The sequence below is a fragment of the Scophthalmus maximus genome, chromosome 3 (assembly GCF_022379125.1).
Source record: "Scophthalmus maximus strain ysfricsl-2021 chromosome 3, ASM2237912v1, whole genome shotgun sequence".
In the NCBI taxonomy this organism is placed as follows: Eukaryota; Metazoa; Chordata; class Actinopteri; order Pleuronectiformes; family Scophthalmidae; genus Scophthalmus; species Scophthalmus maximus.
Window position 1 is genome coordinate 27,689,561 of NC_061517.1, and position 27,197 is coordinate 27,716,757.

The following is a 27,197-nucleotide window of genomic DNA, read 5'->3' on the forward strand; positions in this document are numbered from 1 at the left end:
GCTTTGTTGATGCTGAAAAGAAAGGTGAAATAGCAATGTTGGTTCACATGCAATTAAAAAAGACTGGTTTCTAAAAAAGACAATGTTTCCCAAGGGATCTGACACTTACCATCTTGACGATTAAAAGTTCTGAAACCCAATGATGATCGTGCAGATCCCCCGCGCAGTAGGCAGTGCGGCTTGGCCAATCAATTGGTAGAAGCGATTGATATATTTGTCACGTGTCAACTCTGCCAACACACAACCAACCCCTGAGTCCGGGAGACGCTTTGAAGTATAAATCAAGTGTATCTCATAAGATCTTCAGCCAATAAAATTAAAGTGCTCCAATTTTGTATTTTTCGTATGTCTTGATCGATAAATTCATCAACAGTTTCTAACTCGGTCCGCCAATTTATGATTTATGGCCCTCGTCTGTGGAACAGCTTTCCTGAGACCTGAGAGCAGCACAGTGTTACCATTTTAAAAGGAATCTCAAGACTTAACCCCTTGATTCATCACCATGTTCCTGTGTAACACTGTGGGGTGTGGCTTCGTGCAGACTCGACAGGTCAATTTATCTTTAGATGACATGCTTATATGGCGCTGTTTTAGGCAGCATAAGCCTTCTGCTCGTAGGAAGTCAATCTTGATCTAATGAAGGGACCCCTTTAACTTGTCAGACTGTTACAGAGCATGTCCTCCACCGTTGCAAAAAAGACAGGGTTTGGAGACTACATAGTGCTGACTGCCCATTACCTTTGTTTCTGGCTTTGATCTGGGACTCACTGACGATAGTTGCGGCAGTGGATAAGTCCCTCTTGTTATCACTTTTCCTTGGCAGCCTCTCATCCACTCTGCCTCTAGGTTGTCTGCTCAGGCCAACGTCCCTTCCTTTGCCCACCATTGAGTCCTTGGCTTTATAAACAATCCTGTCAACAAAGTCCGGGGGAGTCCCGTGACACGGGGATCAAGATTGATGCCTGAATCTCTCGCTCCAGGCATAAATATCCTTCTTTATATTTGTTTTCAAGTGAGTCAAGTACACTCTCTGTGGCTTTTTTACTTTTATAAAGTGAACAATGGCAGATTCACAAAAGAAAGTGGCAGCAAAAGTCAAGGAAAGGTGCGAACGTTGCTTCCTCTCCTGTGATATCCAACACAACTCTATTTGAAATTCATCGACAGATCAGAAGCTTACCTCAGTACTGACACGAATGACAGAGGTGGAGAGGAGAGTGAGGATGCTGGAGGATGCTTATCAGGAAGCTCAGGCCTAAATAAAGAAGATTCCCCCCACCACAAAATCTGACATGGCGGTGCTGGAGGGCAGAGGACAGAGCACTGCGGTACAATCTGAGGTTGGTGGGAATACCTGAAGGGATGGAGAAGAGTAACACCATTGCCTTACTTAATCCTGCGCCGTGTGGCTTTGAGATAGACCGGGCACAGAGCTAGTAAGACAGACCCAGGACCATCGTCGCGAGATTCCTTCGGTTCCAGGACAGGGAACGTATCTTTCAAGCGGCCAGGGAAAGGTAAACAAGTGTTGATCTTCCCACTATTCCAGACAGACACAGGCCAGACGCAAAATCTTCAGAGACTGCAAGAGGGCTCTCCACAAGCGCATGATGAAGTTCACCAATGTTCTACCCTGCAGTGCTGAGGATTGATTCAGCTGATGGGCTGCGCACTTCCGATTATCGGGAGAAGGCAATGGACATCATTCAAAGACACTGAGAACTTCTTGTTGTCTACTGGCGCCCACCACATTTTTCTCTTTTTCTGAGGGATTATGTGAGAATGAGTTTGGTTATCCACTCTCAACAATTTTTTTTTCTTTTTCTCTCATCATTTTATAATAACTAAAATAAGAGAGTGGTGATTTTGTCATGGTTGTGGATCTGTGTTCTTCACACATAGGACTTTTTTCATTTTTTAAACTGTATGCCATGTCACTTGGATTCAATTCAATTCAATTTTATTTGCATAGCGCCAAATCACAACACGCATTATCTCAAGGCACTTTACATAGTAAGGATTACAATATTACAGAGAAAACCCAAAAAAACAAGTCCCACAATGAGCAAGCACTTGAGAAAAAACTCCCTTTTAAGGAAGACATCTCTGGCAGAACCGGACTCAGTTGTGGGCGGAGCATCTGTCTCGACCGGTTGGGGTGAGGAGAAAAATGGGGGAGAGAGGAGAGGTGGGCAGAAAGAGGGGGACGGGAAAGACAGAATTGGATGCAGACTGAAGTGCACCAATCGAGCAGCAGGTCATGGACCATAAGAATTCAGTGTTAAGTGTTCTGTTTATTCGCCGTGTTAGTGTTTTGGCGGTTGATAAAACTGAAAAGGATTTGGTGACATTTTTTTATTTTATGTCATTTTTATTTTCATGCCGTGCCATTTGGAATATGAACAAGGTGGTTAGGTCAATATTTTTCCATATTGTCATTGCCTGTAACGGCTAGTCATAATAAACTGCGCTTTACTACGTGGAATGTAAATAGGTCTGGGTGGCCCCAAGAAAGTAATAAGAAATATGATCCTGAGATCTCTCACCTCTCTCTTGTCCTGCATGGTGTGCAGGCTGGCAGCGGATGGTGCTGCGTGAAAACCTGTGTGGTTTGTGTACTTTCCGTTTTTACTCCTTTTTGTCTAACAAAGAGGGTGATTTAGTTTTGCAGGTTTTATTGACATTGTTGTTTAATTATTTAACCTTTTGTTTGTCTTGTCATTATAGATCGGCCTCTGCCTATTCGCTAGCTTTTTGTTCAAGGTTCTGCAGAGCAATGACCCATGCTGTTTCTGTTTTATTAATAAATTGTATGGATAATTTGTCCAACAAACGTCTCCCATCCTTCCTTCTACCAAACAAACATCAATGGTTACTCCCTTATCCATCTTTGAACGAAACATATTTTCAACGCGGTCCTTTTACAAGAGACTCATTTACCCCCCCATGAGTCCAAAAAGCTGTGTATGGATTGGATGGGACATGTGTTCTTCAGTGCGGGTTCCAGTCAAGGTAAAGGGGTTGCTATTTTGATCGGCAAGCATGTACAATTTAAATTTCTGATAAGGGCAGGATTATTATTTTGCTAGCAGAAATCCAGGGAGAGTCACTGATACTGGCTAATATTTATGATCCAAATGGCGATAACCCCGCCTTTTTTGTAGACCTTGAGAGTAAATTACTTGAGTGGTGTCTTTCCCATTGTTCTTGGTGGAGATTTTAATATCACTCTGGACAGACTTTAGATCGGAGTAGCTCTCTATAAAACCAACTAACTCAGTTCTTCTGGTGAAGGTAGACTGGGACTTGCAGATGTTTGGAGAATGTAAATACCACAGGCAGAGACCACACTTCCTTCTCCAATGCTCATAAAGTATACTCCAGAATTGATTTATTTCTGATTTCCACTAGATATATTAAGGAACACTCTCCTCTCCTCATACACAAACTCCTCTTTATTTCTGAAACTCAACAATTTCACCACTATGGATCTTGACGGGGCATCATTAGGGGGTCGTGAGACCACAGCTCGATGGGCTCTCTCAATCTCCTGGATGGAGGTAGATATAGTTTCTCCCTGAAGGGAGTCTCCACAAAGACTGCCATCGATCGGGAGTTTTCCTCTGCCCCTTCCATGTGGATCCACTGCATGGATCCTTATATTTCCCCTCCTCAAGCGGCCCTCTTGGTCCATCAATCTGCTTTCCAGTTGTTTTTGTATTTCCAGGAGCTCCATTGTAGCATTCTCTGTGTTTTGTATTCGTTTTTCAGCACTGTCAATTCTACTGTTTGCCTCTCTAATTTCCTTCAGCCTTTCTGAATTTTCTCAGCGAAAGAATCTTATCTCCTGTAAAATTGTTTTAGTTGAGTCGTTAGCTCCGCTGGTTCTCGGCCGACTATGACAGCACGTCGACTAGCTCGAACGGCTTTGCCACTAGCCTCACCAATACTCCCATCTGTTTGGCCCGATCTCCGGCTGGATTCGCTAACTCTGTATTTCCCGCAATCTCCATCAGCTCCACTGCTAATCGCTCACTAGCTTTGGTTTTCCACCATCTTCCTCAATGCAGGCCTCTCTTTCGCCTGGTTTCATCTAGTTTTCCACAGTTCTTGCATTAGGCACATTGTTTTCTTTCCTTTTTCTTGGCCCGATTTTACTTTTACACTAATAATTACACTACTTTTCCACCAAACTGTGGACTAAAGCAAGTGGATTTTTCAAAGGAGATGTAACCATTGCCATGTTTTAATGTTTTTTTCTTTTAGATAAAAGACAAATCCAGTCAAATTGCAGTACCAGTTTATTTATATATATGATTTTTAGGGTCATCTCTATGTTGTGGGCCTGGTACCTTCGCAATATGCCCATAGATGTCATTCTTTTCAAACTTAAGTTTCCACGCAGCAACAGTGTTGAATACTACTAAATCAGAAGGTAAAACTCAAAACAAGACATTCTTTAATCCATTACTCTACTAAATTTTGTGAAATTGGCATCTGTACCAACTGATCAACAACAAGCACATTTAAAGTCCTGTCAAATATTAAAAGTGTAATTCAGCAACTATTTCCGCAAAACATTTTTTTATAATCTAAGACAATCTATTCGGGTGTTAAATTAAATAGTTGATGGTACCCCCATTCGAGTTTTAAGGCATCATTATTCAAGCTGGTGCCAAATATACACATTGCTGATGGGGCTGGCCTACATTATTGGACTACATTCAAATACCACTAAACATATTCAGGTCAAATATAATCATGGTAGAAATAAACTACCAATGTATGTTTGATTAGAGTATTACTGCATTAAAAAAATCCAATTTAAAGATTTCATTTTAATCAAGATATGAAAACTTTGCATACAACAATATGAATAACTATACATTTAAACAGAAGAGGGCTGACAGCACCATCTGCTGTCCAGTGTCATGTTTCATTTGGGTACAAAATCAAACTAGCCACAGAAATCAGTTTGAAACAGAAAAACTAACTGTCTTCTTCATCCCTCCATATCGATTATTTCCACAGTAAAAAAAACTACTTGCCTTTTAAAAGAAAAGCATGTCACCAATGGCAGTCTCTTCACCAGAAACCTGAAGTGCTGCTTTGACCCATCAAGGTAAATCTATAGCTCCAGATTTTTTTTCCAACTTTAGCCTCAGCAGGCAGAGCAGAGCAACCCGGACAACCCTCAGCCTTCTCGGACTTTTGCAGCGAGTGCAGAGTTTTCCTGTCGAATAGACTTGTAATCATCCAGAATCCTCTCCAGGTTTGCCACAGTTTTGTTACCATTTTCTGTCTCAATCTGTGGAAAATTTTAAGAAAATGTAGTTAATTGTCCTGTAAAAAACTGAAGGTGAAGCTGCATTTCAAAAATAATATTAGACATTTTGGGATATACACATGTTGGCTGTTACACTTAATTACATATAAAATACTATTTACTACTAAATACACCCTAAATAATGTCTGATTGACTTGAATATTTGGTGTTTTGTTCAATACTCAGTGGCAACCCATCGCATTTTGTCCAGCGCCATCTTGTTTTTTGTGCAAACAGACATAGAAGCGGGGGTGGTCAAACTGAGAGCTTGTCCACTGCGCACCCACCTGCACCTGCAACCATGCACCAATTGGACGATATCAGCTGTCAATCACGCTGTATCTATATATAAAAATATATACTAATTGTAAGTCGCTTTGGACAAAAGCGTCTGCTAATTGAATGTAATGTAAAAGTAAAATCTTCAAACCATTGAGGGCTGGACTCAAAATCATACAGAAAATCAAGGTAAAGAAGTTAAAGTACAGGCTGATCCAACTTGTGTCAATTTTATCATTATTTTATATATTTACTCATAATTTGACTCTGTATGGCCCCTGTGTGCCTGAATGCTCTTTTGACAACGTCTTGATAAGTCGGTGGATGGTGTCCCGGGGAATCACCTCCCAGACCTGAATCAGGGCATCAGTGAGATCCTGGACAGTCCTTGGCGGCATTGGATTCACCGAGGCGCTCACCATGGGCGCTCAACTGGATTTAGGTCAGGGCAACGTGAGGGCCAGTCAATGGCATCAGTGCCTTCGTCATCCAGGAACTGCATACACACACTGTCCACATGGGCCCGGTCATTGTCCTGCACCAGGAGGAACCCAGGGCCCATTGCACCAGCACTAGGTCTGACAACCGCTCTGAGGATTTCATCCCGGTACCTAGTAACATTTGTTAGGACATGGAGGTCTGTGTGACCCTCCAAGGATATGCCTCCCCAGACCATCAATGATCCACTGCCAAACCAGTCATGCTGGATGATGTTACAGGCAGCATAACGTTCACCACCCTGTGACATGTGCTTAGTGTGAACCTGCTCTCATCTGTGTAGAGAATGGGGGGCCAATGGCAGACCTGCCAATCAAGCTCCACAGTGCTGGGCTGTGAGTACAGGCTTGCTGGGAGACACGACAAACCTGCTTGCAACCACACATATGGATGTGCCATCCTGGAGGGGCTGGAATACCTTTGCAACCTGATTAGGCTGCAGGTACCGCCTCATGCTATCAGTAGTGATAAGTAGCAGAAAACAATACTAGAGAAGAATCAAGAACAGTCAAGGAGGATAAGGAGAGAGCAATTGTCTAAGATAATATATATATATATATATATATATATATATATATATATATATATATATATATATATATATATATATATATATATATATATGAAGTGCTCTAAAATCTCCTGGTAGAAGGCTGCGTTGACTTAGGACTCAATTAAACACAGTGGACCAACACTAGCAGATGACATGGCACACAAAATCTTTATAGACTGCGGAAACTTCACACTGGACTTGAGCTCATTTAATTGGATCCCCTCAATAGAGCGCAACAGTGAGGTTCAGGAAGTGAAAATCCCATTCATATTCTCCATCGACATTGTCATTATTAGCCATAATGTCAAAACTATCCAAGGTAGACTCACCACGAGCTACGAGGTTGTGAAACGAGGTATATACACATGTAGGAGCCACAAGTCTGTATGAAATCAACCTTGTTTTAAGAAAAACATGTTTTACTCGTGATGTCATTAAAAAACACTACACTACCCACAATCCCAATAGTGTTAACATCCACGTCTCTGATTGGTGGAGCTCACTGTTACTACGAAAAACGTTACTACACCCGGAAACTTCATGTCGGCTAGTGATGTTGCGTTGCATTGTACTCGGTGATGCCGAGGTTTTCTCGCTTTGTTCAAATTTCTCCAACAAAAATGAGCACACTGGTTCACAGACATTGTGGAATCTTCATCACAGGAATCTCCTCTCTGCTCTAGTCTGTTGAAATATCTGCGTCGCTCAAAAGACGTCACATGAATCGTTGTTTCAGTAGCCCACTTCTAATCAGGTTGCCCTGGTTCTCCAACACCTGCCACGGACCTTGTTGAGGCAGATTCACCCTGAGATAATGAATTGAGTCTGCCTGTCAATCAAGGTTAAAATCAAATTGTGGTCCCAGTTACAAAACTAGTATTGCAAAAAGTGGTAGAGAGAAATTATATAATAAGGTCAATGGCACATTTTCTTTGCTTCCCCATGACAAGTCTTCAGTAGTTTTTTGTATTTCGTATAATACATATTGTATAAAGTATGTAAATAATGTAATGTCTAACAGTTTCCACCTACTTCTAGTCTTTACACTTACCTAGACAAACAAAATCACACAGCTATCTTTGTACTAAATACTAAATACAGAGATGACATTGATATTCATCGTCTCATCTGACTGTGTAACACAGCAAATAAATATTTCATAAAATATTATGAAAATGTATGATGTAATAATTGAACCATCATAACTGAATAAATCTTACCTGTTCCTCTAGATCTCGAATCTCTCTCAAAATCGTACCCGTCTCCTCGATGGTTTGGATCAATTGATTACAGTTCTATGGAACAATGGAACACAGAATGATGACATAAAGCACATTGTCTAATAAGAACGAGAGGTAAGAGGAACTTTAAGGAATCTAGAAAAACATGATGACATACTTCATGCAGGGCCGCCAGGTACTTGTAGGATTTGCGGACAGATTCATCTTTTTTGGCATCCTAAAAATGACAAAACTAAATTAGTACATACATGAAAATCTGTCATATTTGAATGCAAAGTATATTAAAGTTATATTTATAAATATTTTAGTTTGTCCAGTTACTTTGAACCTCTGAAAATGGAGGGACAGGTACTATGTATTATGGCTGTAGAGCCAAAGGGTTTGAGAACCTGATATATATATTGAAAACAACAATTTACAGAACCCACAAGATTTAAGAGCACATTTACTTATTTTCAGAAGAATTCCAACCTGTTCACTTTCTTTCCCTAATGAATTGAACTTCAAATTAGTCAATGAAGATGAAACTCCAGAGAATGTCCGGACTAACATCTGCGTTCTTACATACAGCGGTTCCAGAGAAGTTCAGGACAATGTCTAGACTTCAGCGCATGTCTGAAAGCGACTCTAGATTTAACATGGGGGTCGCTTTTAACAACTAAAGAAGAAATCTTGTGGATCTGTTTTAGAGTGGTGCTGGCTATACAACAACATAGGTCTTCACAAAGTTTTTGTTGTTCTAGTTTTAAAAAAGTTCTGAAACCTTGAAGACCAGCTCATCAGTCACAGCAAAGGTCCTGTCCAGCTTTCCTGTCAGGTGGTTGATTTCTTTTTGGAGCTCCTTAGTATCTGCCAAAATCTGCCAAGGAAAGTCAACACAGTTTTAGCCCATAATTAAAGTGCTATCTCTCCGACTGAAGTGATGTCACTGACATTACTGAACCCCTTCCACATTTCGCTGTGTTTTGGTACATTTGAAGATGTATGCAGTGTTTTCACTATTAATTACATTAAGTGTGGACAAGAAATAAATTCTAAAAATGTATAGATTTTTTAAACTTACCTTTGTAATTTCCTCTTTTTGTTTCTTGATGTTGCTGACAATCTCTAGAATCCTCTGAGTGTATGCTGACCGAGACACATCCCGGGGAAGATTCTCTAACTCTGTAACCTACATTGGAAGAGAAAAGGCACATTTAGGAGGTCCAACAACTAATTGTGCAGAGAAATTACCTTCTAACTCAAACTAACCTGTGTCAACATAATTTATTTAACCTTCATCTGTGGTAATTTTTCACTTTCAAAAGAGATGTAATTTAGTCTATTACCAGTTGTTTGTAGATGTCTTCTTTTTTCCTGGCGTCCACCGTCGAGACACAAATTTTGTCATGCAGAGACTTGATTTCAGACAGCTTTCTGGAAGACTCCAGCTGAGAAAAAAGGAGACATGTGAACAGAATCTGAATGCATTTACTTGAGATATGTTATAAATATGTTATAAGGCACCACTCACATCACGGTTGCTGCAGATTTCTTTGAGTCGGCGGTGCTCGTCCATTAGAGGTGCACGGCGTTTCTCCCACTGAGAGGCCAGGTTCACCAACCGCTTGGTGCTGGCCTCTACCAAAGCCTGTGGGAAGAACACACAGTTATCCAAAATTGAGCCCTCCTGGGTTTGATGAAATGTCTTCACTCAGCAATTATAGGTGATCTCACTCAGCCCTACCTGAAGCTTCAACAGGTTGTTATCTGCATCTGGCAAAAGGTCAATTGTTTTCTTCTTCACCTGCATTTTGTCTTCTTTTTCAGAGTTCCCCAGTTCTTTATGCTTTAGCTCATTCAACACCTACATCACAAAACATCACACATTTTAAAAAGTCATTCATTTGTGTTAATTTAGCAATTTTTGGACATTGTGACTGCTGTTTTGGAGGCCAATATTTATTCCATATAACTCCAAAATAAATCACTCCATTAGCTTAGAAGTGTAAATCTACAGTCGGGTTGACACTTGCAAGTGTAATGCAGGTTTTAGGCAAACACAGTTGAATTTTCCCATCCAGCACTGCACATGTTTAAATAAGCAAATGCACTTATGCCCATCTTAGCACCCATGGTTTTGTTGGTCTAAAAATTTGGTGTGGCCAGGCGCATTGCTGGCACAATGTAATCTTAACGCAGTAGAAAAAAGATTGTGCAATTGTTCAACAAAAACCTGGCCTAAAGTCAATGCAACAGTATGTCACTGTTATCCACAGGGTCCATACATCCATCTATCCATTTTCTTCCGCTTATCTGGGATCGGGTCGCAGAGGCAGCCAGCCAAGCAGGGTGTTCCAGACATCCCTCTCCCCGGCCACCCTTTCCAACTTCAGATGGGATATGTAGTCCCTCCAGCGAGTTCTGGGTCTACCTCTAGGTCTCCTCCCAGGCGGACGTGCTCCCTCCAGCACCATGTCCTTTAGACCATGCACTTACATTATTAAAACCAGAGCCTTTTCTTTTCCATTGTTAAAATAGACACACTTAGATAGTGGACAACAAGTGTTGACAAACAGGTGTATATTTGAGTCCAAGTGCAGATTCACAGTTGGAAACCTATGGGGCTAATATTCTAGCTATATTATTTGTGCGTAATCATATTTGCGTGTGTGTGTGTCTGTGTGTGTGTGCGTGTCAAAGAACCTGCAAATTCATGCTGAGTTTGCGAATGCATACAGGAATCACAAATCAGGGTAAAAAAAAATGTGGACACAAATCGCCACACGAAATTGCAGATCTGCTACGGCAGAAGTGTAGAGAAAATCGCTTGTGAAATGACAGCCAATTGTAAGGCCCGGTTCAAGCTCTTTCAGCCATCCATCGTCTACCGCTTTATCAATTGAAGGGTCACAGGGGGCTAACATTGGGCAAGAGGCGTGGTTCACCCTGGACAGGTCGCCAGCCTATCGCAGGGCCACATACAGAGACGGACAACCATTCACTTTCACATTCACACCTACGGTCAATTTAGAGTGTCCAATTTACCTAACCCCATTCTGCATGTCTTTGGACTGTGGGAGGAAGCCGGAGAGCCCGGAGAGAACCCACGCACACGGGGAGAACATGCAAACTCCACACAGAAAGGCCCTGGTTGGTTTGAACCGGGATTCGAACCCAGAACCTTCTTGCTGTGAGGCGAAAGTGCTAACCACTACACCACCGTGCAGCCCCACAACACTGAGTCTTTAAGTTTAATTCTCACACACACATATACACACACACATATATATACACACACACACACACACACACACACACACACACACACACACACACACACACACACACACACACACACACACACACACACACACACACACACACACACACACACACACACACACACACACACACACACACACACACACACACAGGCTTACAGTTGGCTTACAACTCAAAGTACGAAAAGCATGTGTAGGCTGCGTCATTCGAACATTTGGTTGTGTCTGTGTTTTACCTGTGCATTAGTGACACTCATGTGCTTCATGTCTGCTGTTAGTTGGTCGACATTACTGCAGAGCTGCTGGAATTGCTGCTGGAGTGAAGCCAGCTCCTCCTGCTGACGGTGCTGGATATCACTCTCTGACTGATGCACAGAGGGGATGGAGCTGGTTACTGATGCCGACTCCTGGAGAAACACAAGCCCACAAGCACAGAAGTTACTCACTGCAAAAAGTATTTTATAGCATTGTGCTGGTGGAGTGGTTTTCACCTGTTCAAAGGTGAACTTCTGAGTGTGGCTGAAGTGGGTGCTCTTGGTTAGGATATGGTCAGAGGGGGCGGAGCCTTTGAAGACCTGCAGTAGCTCACACAGGTCAGAGGACGAGTGAGGACCACCAAAGGCACTTTCAGGAGAGGGGAGTTCAGCGGAACACAGCTGCTCCTTTATACGTTTCCGCAGTCGAGTCAGTTTTCTTGATCGATACTTCTGTTAAACAAACAATTTTGACAGGGAATGTTAGAATTTTTTTAATAAACATTTAATGTGTGTCTAAAATTTGACATGACACGTAATTCGTTCAAATGTATTAGAACGCCCCCACCCCTTAGCTAAGAGGTGAGCCCACACATTTGTTGTCTTTGAAGAGTAACCAGCTGCTTTGTCCAAAGTCAACAGTTTGTTACTCTGCCATCTACAGTGTAGAACCCAAAATACTTCCAAACACCGCTTCTCACAAGCTTTGGTGTCGTGATTTTCCACTCAGGGCAGGTTTTCTGGTTAGTGTCCTCCACTTTCGTAGCACAAAAACATCCAGCTTCCTGTACTCAATCAATTGGGCCCTCTGTTAGATCACGAGGTGAACCACATGGTTGGATGTTAGTTTCCCTCCCATTTGCTCTTTTCCAGAGCACAGCTTTCTTACAAATGAGTTTGTCATAACGTCATTCTCAGAAACTCCCTCAGATTAAATCAAATAAAAAAGGGATTTGGATTGGTTAAGTACACAGTCTCAGTACACACCCCTATAGCACAATCATTCGTTCAAGCCGGCACTGATGGATAGAGTGTTTCTGGACTGGAGGGGCAGGGGGCTGTGTTGTAATGAAGATCTTTACATAGATAATAAATTTGCTTAATTTCTTCAGATCCAAACTAAAATTCGCCTTCCTCAACAACATTTTTATCGCTACCTTCAAGTCAGGCATTTTGTACGGGAGTGTATCCCAGAATGCTCAGTCAAACTAAAGACTTGCACTTGTAGAGACTTGTCTCACAGCCTGACTCTTAACAATTCATCTGTCGCTTTGTCACCGCTTTTACGACACCAGTAGAGGTCGGTCATCTCAGGGAGGCCTGGGCCGCAGAATTGGCTGCTCCGGTGTCAGAGGAACCGTGGGAGGAAGATTTGTTCGGAATACAGAGCTGCTCCATTAGTTGTAGATACAGATTGATTCCATTTAAAGTCTTAGACAGATGGCATTACTCCAGAACCAAACGTCACAAGATTTTTGAATCAGTCTCCCCGTGTGACAGATGTGGAACTGCAGAAGGTGCACTGTCACACTTATTCTGGCACTGTCCATTAAGTTTTTTTGTTGTTTTTTGATTGTTTTTTTTTGTTTTCTCTGTCTAACTTTGTGTCTGTTATGTGAGAATTTGAAATAAAAGTTTATTTTGGGTCATTATACATTTATACTGTGATCAGTTTTGCAGCATTTGGCTGAATCTTAGCAGAAAGTATAGCCCAACACACCTCGGAATTCATCCTGCTACTTCCATCAGTAGTCACATAATCGATAGACTTGCACTTTGTTGTAAATCCCCTGTATTTACATTCATGAAGGAATGTCTTGATTGTAAGCTTCAACAATGATACACCTACGTCCTCAAGCGTGTTCTACACTTGGCTGGATGTTGTGACAGGGTCTTTCTTCACCAAGGAAAGCATTCTGCAAAATAACCATGTGGTCTTCCAGGCCTCTTGGTGTTGGTGAGCCGGTTGATTCCTTCTTTGTAAGAATGTACCAAATTGTTGATTTGGCCACTTTTCCCCTAACTATCAGATTTTTTTGTGTGTCTATGTATTTTTTTTTTCCAGTCTTATGATGGTCTCCTTCACTTGCATCAACACCTCTTTGGACCTCATATTGAGAGTTCATTAAACAGCTACCAAATGTTCAACACTATAACTACAGACCTTTTATCTTCTTAATTTGTAGTGGAGTAATGAGGGGACTACTCGTCAGTCCAATTACTTCTGGGCCTCTGAGAATGGAGGGACCATAAAACAAACTATAGAGTTGTAAAACATTTCTGTTTTACAACTCTATAGTTTTTTTCCAAATTCGTAATAATATAAAACATTTCTTAAACAACATAAAACTTACACACTCACTAACTTCGATCCCTATTGAATCCACAGCTTACTACCACCACGTACTGACATAACAAAGGCACTAAATGAAATGTGACAATCAACCTGAACAATAATTCACTAAAAAGAGATGGATCATGTGTTAAGGATGAACTCATATTAAATATTATTTTTATTCAGTTCTGGAATTCTTCTAAAATAATTTTTGGTTTTCATTTTTCACTTACATAAATATTTTGATATTTGAGGATTTTATGTTTTCAGATTCAGATCTTTTTTTAAAAATTTCAGATCAAATTTTGTTCTGTTCAGAATCATGGCACTGATCTGGCGTGGGGGGCGTGGAATCAACTGAGAGGGGCAGCATGGGGGACAGCATAACAAAGAAGGCTTGGGACCTTCCTCGATCACGTTGCCTTCAGGAAACAAAGGTACTGCGAGAAGTATAACTGGAGCATTTATATACACCATATATACATGATTGGCAGGAAAAACATCTGATGCCAGTGACAATGGTGCGCAAGCTGTTTTAGACTAGGCTTTACACTAATCAGCAGTGTGAAAGCAATAAACAATGCCATATTGTGCAGTTCAACAGCCTTACATTAAGTTTTCCTGTTTCCAAATTCTCGGCATGACTGTTAACGCAGCACAGTGGCGTCCGCTCCACCATGACAACTTGCTGGTGCCAGCTCTCAGGTAAGAAACGTTCGCTATTTTTTAATATAATCTTGGAAACTGTTGTCAAGATTAAAATGATGGGTACATTTTGTAACACAGGAACATGCTTAAAGGTAAAAGACATGTTTAGGGATTTGCCGAAGGTGGAACCTAAACACAGGAATAGCTAAATATTTATGAAAGTGATAAATGAAAAACAATTAATTTAGAAAGAATTCCAAAATATTCAATTTGAAAAAACCTTTGCTGGAACACTGTTTATATATATAAGTTTGTGAACAAAACAGTCAGTTTTTATATATTTTGTTAATATTAACAAAACATTTGGTCCCGATTTAGCTTCAATGTGTGCCAATAAGTGGGTGAAAAGCCTCCAGTTAATCCAAAATGCTGCAGTACGAGTCCTGACAGGAATTAGAAAATTAGCTTTTCTGCATTGGCTCCCTGTAAAATTCATACAAAGCCCTACATGATCAAACTCCATACATATCCAACATATCACCTACATATGCTCTCTAACTTTAACAGGATTACTTGCGGTTCATCATCGTACAGAAACGGCACTGCTGAAGGTTACTATGACCTTCTCATGGCCTCAGACAGTGAACATGTCTCTATTCTTTTTGTGTTTGATCTCAGTGCTGCATTTGAACAACAATCACAATATTCTATTACAGAGACGAGAACATATTATTGGGATTAAAGGAACAGCAAAAGGTTGGTACTTTTCACTCTATATATACAACTCCCTTATTTTGATGATTAAGTGATCACTTAATTAGTACACACACACACACACACACACACACACATACACACACACACACACACACACACAAACACACACACGAAGATAAGCAGAAATGTATATATAAGTGTAGTAAATGGGATTATTTGCCTGTGGAGTGAGGCAAGACAGGAGTCCCTGACTGTTCCACTCGTTGTCCCACTCCTGAGCAGCACTCAGCTCAGCGGTGTGCTGCTCTAGTATGGATACCATCAAAGAGGCATGATGGGAAAGCTGAGCAGTCACAGGAGGAAGAGTGTCTCGCTGGTAGTCCGTCTCTAGTAAAATCACAGCACAAACATGCATACTTTATTCCAATAATTTAGCCCATTTTCTACTATGTAATAACCATATTTGCAGGTGCTCAAAAACAGTTGACTTGTTTATGATATATATCATCATACAGGTTCCTCGACCAGGTGATTAAATTAGATCAACCTATATCATTGATCATTTTACAATATTTAGGAACTGACAAAAACAAAGTAATATAGTTATCTTTGGACCACCCTTTGAGTTGGTTTAATCCAACCCAATGGATAGAGTAGACTGACAGACATGAGACCTTTTCATTAGTTTTCTTACTAACCAGCCAATAATATATTGGCAACCAATATATTGTGTATCCCTCGTGAATTATGAATTTATAATCACAAATTGCACAACATCATACTTGTAGACAAACTTGTTATGTTTGAATGATTTATTTGTTCATTTCTCGAGGAAATCAAGATTTCCACCACAGAGACCACAGTGAAACTCTCCAGATCAACTGAAATCCCACAGCATGTGCAGTATATACTGTATGTGTCAAAGGAGGCCTACCTTTCAGCTGTTTCTTCCCTGGGCCTTTAGTGAAGTGTGATAAACTGAGGGGCAGAACGTGGAAGCTGTGCAATGCTTCTGGACTCTAAACAGAAAAAAAGGAACTTGTCAGAAGTCTATCTAACTTTCTTTCTCAGCAGTTACATGTAATAAGAAATTCAATATCATGCATTCAGAGTATGAGATTAAAGTCACAATCAAGATGTTTAATTGTCAAAATTCCAACACCAATGTATGTCCTTCCCCAACAGATAATCTGCTGACAACATTATATTTAGATATTTGGCATTACAGTTTTCCTCTGTTTAGTTACATATTTGCCTGGAGCAGATGGTGATGATGGTCGCTTGCAAAGAGCTTCATCATTGTTGCATCTACTAGACAAGAGGTCATAAAACGTGCTCTGAGCAGACAGTCTCACTCAGACCACAGCACAACAAACCAACACTGTTGCTACACTCCTCCAAATCAGTGTCATGCTGCCTTAAATGTTTGTCCAGACTCAAGGTGCCTCCAGTGTCCTCCAGCTCTCAGCTCCTGTGATTCCTCCACCTGCCTCCAGCCAGTTCTCCAGGGACTTTTAGTTTTTTTTTTGTTTCTCGCAATAAACACCATGGAAACCATCTCTGCCTCCATCTCTGCATTTCGGGGTCAAAACACAAAAACCCAAACCTAACAAAAATAGTTTAATAACATATAAGAAAGCCCTTTGAAATGCCAGAACCACATATTATTCTTCACTAATAGAGGAAAATGTAAACAACCCCAGGTTCCTCTTACGCACTGTAGCCAGGCTGACAGAGAGTAAAAGTTCTACTTAACAGTCTATTCCTCCAACTCTTAGTAGTAATGATTTCATGAGTTTCTTTACTAATAAGATTATTACCATCAGAGAAAACAAACAACATTAGCTTCTTCCCACTAATAGCACAGGCACACTGTCCAGTACAGTAGCCTCGGAACCAACAGTATTGCCTAATTTATATCTAGACTGCTTCTCCCCTATAGATCTGTCTGGGCTGACTTCACTGGTCACTTCATCCAAGCCATCAACCTGTCTTTTAGATCCTACCAGGGCTCCAGATGGGATGCGACTAACTTTTGTATTTTGCAACCTGTTTTTTTGCGACCATCGAGACGCAAATATACAATACATAGAAATAAACAATTAAAATAGAAATGGCTATATGTTTAGCTTGTGTTGCCCGCTAAACTCTCATTTCCTCATGCCTGCATCCACCTGCCCTGCGTGAACGGCTTTGGTTTCGGTTTCACATACTGTCGCTAAGATATTACGGTCAGTCTGTAACATTACAGGCTGAAATCAGAGGAAGACAGCAGGAGTGTTGGTGTCAGAGGAGTAGAAGGAAGGAAAAACAAGGCAAAGACACTGCAACTGGGATAAAAAAAATTGTCTACAGTCGCCAAGTGCTGCTCATTGAGAGAACTGTTGGGTTTTCTCGGTAATATTGTTTCTACCTCACTATACGTGCCTTGAGAGGATGTATGTTGTGATTTTAAAATTCTATACAAATAAAATTGAATTGAATTTAACATTTTATATCCATATCGTCAACTTCACTGTGAATTATTATTTTTTTTGTCTTTTATTAATTACCATAATCAGAAACAGAGGGAAAGACTGTGACCATATTTCCTGCAGCTGGTTGGCAGAGACATAACCTTGAGGCAGTCATTTTTTAAAGAAAGAATTGTAATAGTTATTTAATCCTTTGTAATAATTCAGTTTAAAAACATGAAATATACCATGTGTGGGCCCTGGCTCAATGCCCATCACTTTCACATCACCCAACCCTCACTGAACACAGTTTGTGTGCAGAACACAATGGGTCATTTTGAGGGGGGCTTTACCAAGTAGAAGGGCTTTACCAAGTAGAAGTTTGTATAATGGCTCAGTCTGATTCATCGAAATACGATTTATGGATCTTCATGTATAAAAGCTTTTTTTTGGAGGGGGGGCTGAAATGTATCTTTAAAGAGTTTACTTGTGTTTCAACGTGCAGTGGCAGTCTGCAGTTTGTGGGCAGCCAGGGGACAGCAAGCTGGGCTTGGACTGCAGCAGCAATGGCTCTCTGGAGGACCAGCGATTTACCTGCAGGAAGAGAACACAACTTTGGACGACTCATCAAATAAGAAATACCTGATATCAAAATGCCATATCATGCCAAAATATCATAAAAGATTGCAAAACTGAAAAATAGGCATAGGTAACTGTGCCTGTTAACCTGGCTTCCACACTACTCTGGAGTTTCAGTCCTAAAATAGATAGCTTTGGAAACATTTAGTATGAAAACACCCGGGTTCTGTTTTAGTATGGATGGGCAGAAAAGGAGACATTTGGAAATAATGAGGCAGGCACCCACATTTTCTTCATGATTTGTTCTTATCAGTAACATCTCAACCAGCAGTTCAAAAAAAGAACTCCCTGCTCTTATGTCTTACCATTGCCATTTCCTGTTTCCTATTTTCTGCAACCAAGTAAGCAACTGCAGTAGATGATCAGGTTTAGGCTATTAATCATTTTTTTTGTTCCATGCCACTGACAGCCATGGCTAAATGCATTACATTTTCGGGTTGACTGTCTTTCGATCCATCCATCCATCCCATTCTCATGAACGCAATATTTCAGGAATTGATTTGATTTTCATGGTCAAAACTCAGGGTCGCTGACAAAACACATATTTGGCCATAACTCAAGAAGTTTTTGGCCTTCACTAGATCGCTGACCTGTCTCTGTTCAGACCTGGTATTAAAGGGGCAGTAAACATTTTGGAGAAAGCTTGCGTTTCTATTTGTTGTTGTTGGGATCTTACTGCTCTGGCCGGGTCACAAACAATTTGCAGCGCCACCTGCCATTAAGACCCTTAAGGTGTCGACGAGTGACTTTTACAAACTGCACACAGTGTTGTATGGTGTGGTATGCACCATTTTTTTATTTCGATTTACAGAGCCTGGGCTGAACCAAAAAAAACAGGTTTTATTTCAGCGCACATACAGAACCGACAGCTAGCGGACCGTGAGGAATATTCGCTGATTTTTACAAAACGTGTTTCTGTTTAGAATCGCTTACTGCTCCTTTAACATCTGTTCTGAGAGGTCTGATCACTAGTGGACAGCTCTAAGTTCATGTGTAAATGCACCCATGGAGGATGCATTTGAGAGCCGATCAAGCACACCACATTTGGGGGTGGCCTGGTTGATTACATATACTCACTGTTGAGCGTGACTTTTCTATGACTCTATATTGTAACACACAGTTCTAACATGAAAGAACGGTGCAAAACAAGGCTCTTAGAATCAGAAACACTTTATTGATCCATGGGGGAAATTGGGTGTAGTGTTATAGACAGTGGTATCTCACAGATGTGAGGCGGGCAGTGTTATAGTTATATTTGAAAGCAGTTGTTGATGGTGGACAATAAAGAGCAATTCAGCTGCCGTTTGCTGGAGCCATGTCACTGAATACAGTCAGTCACAGAATTTACATATACAACATTAAGACAAAAGTTATTATCTTGTTCACTGTCTATTTTTTGCCCACTACAGCCCTGTACTCAACCTCATCCAACCGTATTTATACCTGCTAGGGTGATGATATACCTTAATAATAATAATAATAAAAATGATAATAAATTTCATTTATAGAGCACCTTTCATTGCTAAAAGCAATCTCAAATTGCTAAAGAGTAAAAACAAGATAAAAGAAATATAAAAAAAAAAGGTTTGAAAAGAAAAAACATCAGTAGAAGAAAAAGTAAAAAATTTAGGGGAATGCTTGTTTAAAAAAAACCTTGCAACACTAATGAGGAAACTTCTGCCCCCTTGTTGCTGATTAGCTTCCTAAATACCTCAGTGACCACTGCCACCTCTTGGGTCTTCAGACACTGCTAAAAGGCCTTTCTTCATTCGCATGACAGCTTCCCTCCATACCGGAATCCACTAGCAGCTTCTAAAGTTACTGCACCGACAGGAATCAGTGCCTTTTGACCATAAATTCTATGATGATTAGATGATAGCATCAAACCACTATTACAGTAACTTGAGTTATGGCACAAATAATGCTTTCTCTCTGAGGAGAGACGATATGAAAGGAAAAGAGACTGGTGTTCTCTGTACCTGTTGGCTGGTCTGAGGTTTCAGCACTCTCTCTTGGCAGTTTCTCCACAAGGCACATGAGCAGGGATCGGATCTCAGGCTCGTTGCTGTACAGAAAGGTCTGATAGCCTATCTCTCCTTTATAACCAATGTCCTGTGAACCAAAATGACATAAGAAATAGTTTGAGTTCAAACGGGGGACAAAGCGCTGCATGGATTTTTGCTAAAATAGATGCCATTTCCTGTATTCTTGTACGTTTTAATTAAGTGTAACAGAGGCCAGCCAGTCGAATGCTGTGCAGTGTGTGTAAAACTCACTCCCCGTCACTGAAACTCCCAGGACTTTAACTCTTTTGATAAAGCAGCCGTCTCTCATGCCGGAGGTCGTGATTTCGACTCACCCTCATTACAAAAGAAATTTATTTTATAGCACAAAACAATTACCACATTCCTGATATGGTTTCCCAAAAATTAACATGACAGCATTTGATATTAACACGATGCCTTTAAAAGCTCTCAAAGTACCACTGAGTGAAGAGACAGATGCGCTGAATAAGAGACGGTAAAAGTGGTTTGGTTCGATATTATCGGTCTTAAAAAGTGGGTCCGACGTGCATGACCTATTGTCCATCCATCCATCCATCATCTTCCGCTTTATCCTTCTAAGGGTCGCTGGGGGGCTGGGGCCAATCCCAGCTGACATAGGGCGAGAAGCCGGGTACACCCTGGACAGGTTGCCAGCCTATCGCAGGGCCACATACAGAGACAGACAACCATTCATCACACTCACATATACGGTCAATTTAGAGTCTTCAGTTACACTAACCCCAATCTGCAAGTGTTTGGACTGTGGGAGGAAGCTGGATACCCGCAGAGAACCCACGCACACATGGGGAGAACATGCAAACTCCACACAGAAAGGTCCTGGTTGGTTCGAACTAGGATTTGAACCAACAACCGTCTTGCTGTGAAGCGACAGTGCTAACCACTACACCACCGTGCAGCCCCCAACATTATTATTCATAATGTTATTATATTTTGGAACGAAAATGCATTTTTGGAGACTTTGGGATGCTTCACCAAAACAGGCACACACACCAGACCTGGCAAAAAGTTCTGCAGTAATTGGGCTTGGGCATGGTAAGGGGTTTCAGGATGTCATCATTTATTAGGATGTTAATGAAATTCAGTTGGATCATTACTCACATCATTCACAACAAACTATATATTTTTCCACCTTATTTCTTAAGGTTTTGAGAATGCCCAACATTTGAACCAATGATAAAACTAATATGTACTGTGCTCAAAAGAGCCTCCTAATAAACTCAAGCATTTCTGAAAGGCTAGGGGTGATCTAAAGTTTTTAATTGAATGGCATTTCTCTGCTGACGTGGCAATTTTCAATGTTCATTTATGGAACAAAGTTGCTCAGGGACTACAGATTATCAAAAAACTTCTGACCTCGTGCCCCATTATTTTTAATAAAAAGTGTTATAAGAGTTTCCTCTGAATTTGCAGGTCAACTGCAGAGCTGGAGTCCTTCTATAATCACATCCTGATCTACTGTATGCCAGCAAGCGCTTCAGCATCAGGCCTTCAGTCTATGAAGCCAGAATCTTACTGGCTGGCTCAGACTACAACCACCCTGTAGTCAAAGTTTCCTGTAGGCCAGTTGATTACATATTGTCACAATTTGTTGAAGCAGACTTAGAAAAAACATTTTAAAAATTGTACACTAAACTTTCAACTGTTGACAAATATGATGTATTTTGTTGGTCATTTTAATCTGCAGCAAATATGCTCCTAAATAAGTCAGAGAGATGTTACCTGACAGGCTTGTGCCAGGCTCATGCCCACTCTGAAACGAGCAGACATGCCCGGAGGAAGGGATGTGGGCAGCCCGCTGCCCAGCCCTGGATCGATCACCTGGATACATCTGACCACCGCCTTCACTATCAGCTCACTGCTGAACTGTTTGACACTGTCAATCTCCTCACTCACCTCCCTGTGGGTCACAAATCAAATTTTAAGGTTATCACATAATCATTTCACAATCAGCATCAAGAATTACATTCCGTTGTTGTTGTTCTACACCAAAGATATTTGGGATTAAGATCAAGAACACATTCAGGATTTCAGATTTTATTTACTGGTATTGAATTAACATAATGTAAGAATTGCTTTTAGGTATACTCAGGGTCTCCCTTCAGGTGGGAGACGTAATTCATCATTGTAGTAAATACAAGTCGCAGTTTGAGCTTCCCCATTGGATCAGGGTGCACATGTGAATTTGTTGACAAGCTGATGGACAAGGAACCAGCATCCTCAGAAGCCAAAGCCCCCTTTAGCCCCCTGTGGCGCTTGGCCAACTTGAAAACTGGAGGAAACAAGTTGTTCAGCCATGCTCACATGTAGCTTACAACATAAACACGACGCACGCGGTCTCTACGGTCTGTCTTAATATACTAAATGTCGCAGCACCTCAAGTTAGTCGCAGGGGCGTTCCATTTGCAATTTCCGACTCGGAGGTCGTAATTCCAAGTTCCGAGATCATACTGGAACGATAAACCTGACTTCGGAGCTCCGAGGTAAACTGGAACGCAGCATTTGTCTATCTCCCAGTAAGGGAGTTGGTCCAAGAGCGAGACGGAACTTCAGCCCTGGAGAAAGTGAAACTTTTTCGGATGCGGACCACAGTCCGCCTATTAGTGACCCCTGGTTTACAGTAACATGACAAATATAAAGCGCTGCTGTTATTTATAGATGAGTGGAATCATGTCGCTGTTTTTTAGAGTTTCTAATAAACAGAGGGAGTGTTTATCACGCTAAATTAAATACGTAGACTCATTAATATTAGAGCTTCATTTGAAATCAATGAGGATTATTTGATTCCCGACAGAATTCCTAAAAGTTTTATCTTTTGTTTTTCTATCACAGCAGCTCAAAAAAACATGAGTAGACTGTGACAATAAATAGGATCATTATTAGAACGTATGATCCACACACTGATCAATATTTTTCATAAATTAACAATTTAGTTTGAATATGTTGTGAATAGGTTGGGGCTAAATTGGTTATCAGCTAATTAAAATCAATAGAGCTTATTAATCAATGTTAATAGCAACGGGGCACCACCCGGAAACCGGGACCAGTAACCAAATAGTCAATTCAGTCTCTAAAATTAAAGGTGTTCACTCAAAATGTTTCATATCTGGTAGATATGAGCATATGGAGTGAGCTGAAGGTCTGAATCTGATCGCTGACTGTCAACCAGCCTTTATCACAATCTACATGCAAATAACACAAAAAAACTTCTCTTTAAAAGATAACAGCATTTATTAACTTTAGCAACATCAATGAACAATCAATACAACTTTTATTAATAAATGTCTATCATATAACCCTATATCATATGAAAAGACAGCAACAAGCATTAGAGAGAGTGTGAGAGTGTGTGTGTGTGTGTGTGTGTGTGTGTGTGGAACAAGATGGCGGACATGACCTGGGAAGTGGCAAAAGGTGGGGCATGAGACCTCAAGTTAAACGGCGGCTACTTTTAAACATGTGGCTCTAACAAAGGAAAGATCGGGGACGAAGTTAACTTCCAACCAGAATCTCTCAAGCACCCACGAGTGTGTGTAAATGTTTGTTAGTAAGAAAGCAAAGGGAAAGTAATCAAAGCAGCAGTAAGGCTCATGGATGATGACTGAGATCCAGCACCTGGTCTGTGTGACGCAGGGACATCTCTGGTCTCTAAACCGACGACAGCGTACTGGGCTCAGACACGATGGTACAACTGCACAACAATACACAGTAAGTAAACACAAAAATAGCCTACGTTCTACCCAGAGCTAAAGCCTCTGACTGTACTCCTTGGCGGGGGAACAGGCCTGTGCAGTCCGTCCTGGGATGCGGTGATGTGTGAGGCGGTGCGCGGTCCTCCTGGTTCGGATGGACGGCGGTCAACTCGGGTAAAAGTCTGGTGGTTCAGGTTTTCCTTCTGCAGGGATCAATTAAAAGCTCTGTCTCAGTACCAGTGCTTCCACACACACAAAGAAAAAGAAAAAAGGGGGCGTTTTTTGGTTCATCCGGCAAAGTTGGAAATCCTGAGGCCTGGTTCAGCTGCGTGCACGGTCACTTCTTCTGGTTTCTAGAGTAATAATCACGGTGGAAGTGGTTACCTTCCTTGGTAGGGCAGAGAACCCACCTGATCAGGGCGAGTCTTGTTCCCGGAAGCGACGAGCGGTTAGCGTCGCGTTCTATTTAGTGTCTTTGGCGTCACGGGACCACTCGCGGTGCGGTGCGTTGCGGGTCTCTGCCAATAGGGACGAGAGTTGGGCTGTGTCCAAATCACACCCCGAGATGGGAGATGCGGGTCCCTGTGGGAGTCCAAAAGTCTTGGAGCTCTTTTCTTTGTTCAGCTTCTTTGTCCATGCGTTCACTCAGGGTTCTGAGATGACATGCAGGCCGCAGTTCATTTATCCACTGTGCTAACGCAAAACAAATGACATCACATAATGGCTTAATATTCGCTTAATCGTAAACTTACATGTGAATATAATTTACCAGAACCCCTTTTGCAGACAGACACATCACACTGTCAGAGGTGTGGAAAGGATTGAGCAAATTGTTTACTGGCAGATTGAATCACACTAAATCAAGCTTTGGGAATAATAAACATTACACCTATTTTATTGTCTCACAACTGAATGCATAATGTGACTATTTTGGTCCAATTATAATCAATTAATTGGCGTTTAAGATGGAGAGGGTCATCCAGCTCCTTCAGTCCACATGTCAAAGTTTCCACAGGCAAGACACTGAACCCTAGATTGCCCCTGCAGCTCAGTCAATAGTGTGAATGAAAAAAGTGAAGTTCTGTATGAATGCGTGTGAATGGGACTAGTAGAGTAAAGCACTTTCACTGGTCATCAAGACAAGCACTATATAAATGTAGCCTGGCGTAGTCAGACTAATACTCAAATGCTTATAAGTCTGGGACCGCTCGCTTCCTTTTCGATTTCCAAGAGGTGTTATCAACGGATGCAGAGCAAAATGCCTCCGGCCGTAATTGGATTGCAACGAATCATGTGACGTCTGTCGAGCGACGCGAAAATGTCAACAGACTAGAGTGGAGAGGAGATGATGTGATGATGACGGGGCATAACAGAGGTTAAACACTATATATATATATATATGTGTGTGTTATATATCACAGAAATACAACAATACTCACTCTCTTCGCGAACGCCCTGTAACATGTTTAAACATGCCTGTAAAATGTAAACCAAGGTCAGGACCTACACCGGCTGCCAAAAAGGTAAATGATGACAACGTTAATCAAAATAAAGGGGAATTTACAACAGTATCGGGTACTTTTAGTCAAATGCTCGTTCATCACCTGCAGCCTCGGTTGTTTACAAAAGTGGCTTCCGTCCGCGTCGTGGTATAAGCCCCGCCCATTGTCAGATAATCGCTCGTGATTGGAGCTGGCAGGTTTTCTGCCGAGGGACATCACTTCCCTATGGAGTAGATCCAGACCGATTCTGGCAGAGCAAATGAAATGACTGATATAAATGTGGTCCATTTACCATTATCAAGATACCCGCCGTAAAAATTAGGCTAGATCAATTAGCACCGTATCTATGACAACCCTAACAGTGCAGACAATAGTGGCCAACAGAAGAGTATTCCATCTCTTCAACGGGAGACTGACGGGAGACACCCCCAGGACCAGACGAGAACGGAAAGATGGAATCGTTTCTCAAATTAAGAATGTAACAGTTGTGTGATGCCAGCGGATCGTAGGCCTGACACAGTTATTGCAATCAGATATGAATTGTTGTTTCCTTTAAGCTGCAGGTTTACCTACAAGGGTCTGAAACGTGTAGATGCAAATACCAGGAAGTAAAAGCGGAAACCCTGAGCTCTCGTCTCATGTGGGTTCACCTTTTGATCTTAAACACACCAGCTGACGAACAGCCACACGCCTCTCGGGTCCCATGACGGGCTGGAGATCATGACACGAATGGTTCCTGACAGAGGCGGCTGCCCGTCAGCTGGCCTGTCGTTCCACCGGTGGTTCCGTTACACTCACGCGAAGCGACTCATACTTACGTGCCGACTTGTTTGAGAGCGTGAATCAGAATCGTGTCCACTTCCTCCATCGCAGGCGCTTCTCTGGACGCCACTGGGCGACACACGCGGTGATTCGGGGAGACTAAGTTGTCCGACAGAGCGTGGATATCCCAGCGACGGTGGCATCTGTTGTTAGCCAGGAACTAGCTCCCGGTCAGTTAGCAGGGCAGCTCTGCTCACTCCCCAGACACTGCGCTCAAACTGTCCGACGCGTTGGAAGCCCTGTGCGACATGAAATCGTTTGATTCGATCAGACACTTGTTGCCTGTCCCCGCACAGCTGCACCCGGGACGGACCGTCTGCTGCCCAGTGAACAAACGGTCTTGTGGGTCCTGGTCGGTGTGGACACCAACGGTTCTGGGAAGTGGAGTTTCCTCACGCCCTCCTGTCGTGGCGAACCACGGCACACGAGTGGTTAAGAACTACACTTCCCGGCATGAACCGGAAAAGCCCGTCTCGTGACCGGAAACGTGGTCGATTCTGTAATTGCGTCATTGTCGCAGGATTGTGACGTACAATTACGCCGGCCGGTGTTCGGTGCGATTTCACAAATACAAATCTTCTAAACATAAAACATTTCTCCCAGAAGTACCATTTGAAAACTGAGCAGAAAAGTCAGTAGTTGAGTGCAACACAAACAAAAGAGCAGAAGACACAATGAAAGCCATAACGAAACAGGAATAAATAAATGAAATACAATCAAATCAAATCAAATGATGGTCAGATTAAATGAAAGGCCTGATAAGCACTAATAAAGATGAAGAGTACTTTTAGATCGAATACTTTTGAAGGTATCTAAGAAAAGACAGCTCTTTCATAAAAGTTGTGAAATGTGGGATAACGTGATGGAATTTGCATTTGTGTATAAAATATTTGGCAAGTATTATCAAATTAT

At 41.6% G+C, this 27,197-nt stretch overlaps 1 protein-coding gene across 4 annotated transcripts; it reads right to left on the minus strand.

Moving 5' to 3' along the window:
- Positions 1–4,283: 4,283 nt before the first annotated feature.
- LOC124849885 (coiled-coil domain-containing protein 22-like) lies at positions 4,284–26,705 on the minus strand. Of its 4 annotated transcripts, XM_047331017.1 has the most exons (17): positions 26,282–26,705; positions 25,566–25,710; positions 25,401–25,473; positions 21,992–22,169; positions 20,186–20,318; positions 18,055–18,161; positions 16,049–16,133; positions 15,335–15,501; positions 11,397–11,867; positions 9,624–9,743; positions 9,411–9,527; positions 9,226–9,327; positions 8,961–9,068; positions 8,661–8,756; positions 8,055–8,114; positions 7,877–7,951; positions 4,284–5,308 (listed from the first exon to the last, which is right to left on the minus strand). In XM_047331017.1, the coding sequence occupies exons 3-17, from the start codon at positions 25,433–25,435 to the stop codon at positions 5,195–5,197; spliced, it is 1,968 nt and encodes a 655-aa protein (XP_047186973.1). In that variant the 5' UTR covers positions 25,436–25,473; positions 25,566–25,710; positions 26,282–26,705; the 3' UTR covers positions 4,284–5,194. The 4 variants fall into 4 exon arrangements, with proteins under 4 accessions (XP_047186973.1, XP_047186972.1, XP_047186974.1 ...); XM_047331016.1 differs by having other exon boundaries at positions 25,401–25,710; XM_047331018.1 differs by lacking the exons at positions 25,401–25,473; positions 25,566–25,710 and having other exon boundaries at positions 11,397–11,567; positions 11,652–11,867; positions 26,282–26,697.
- Between the last annotated feature and the right edge of the window lie 492 nt (positions 26,706–27,197).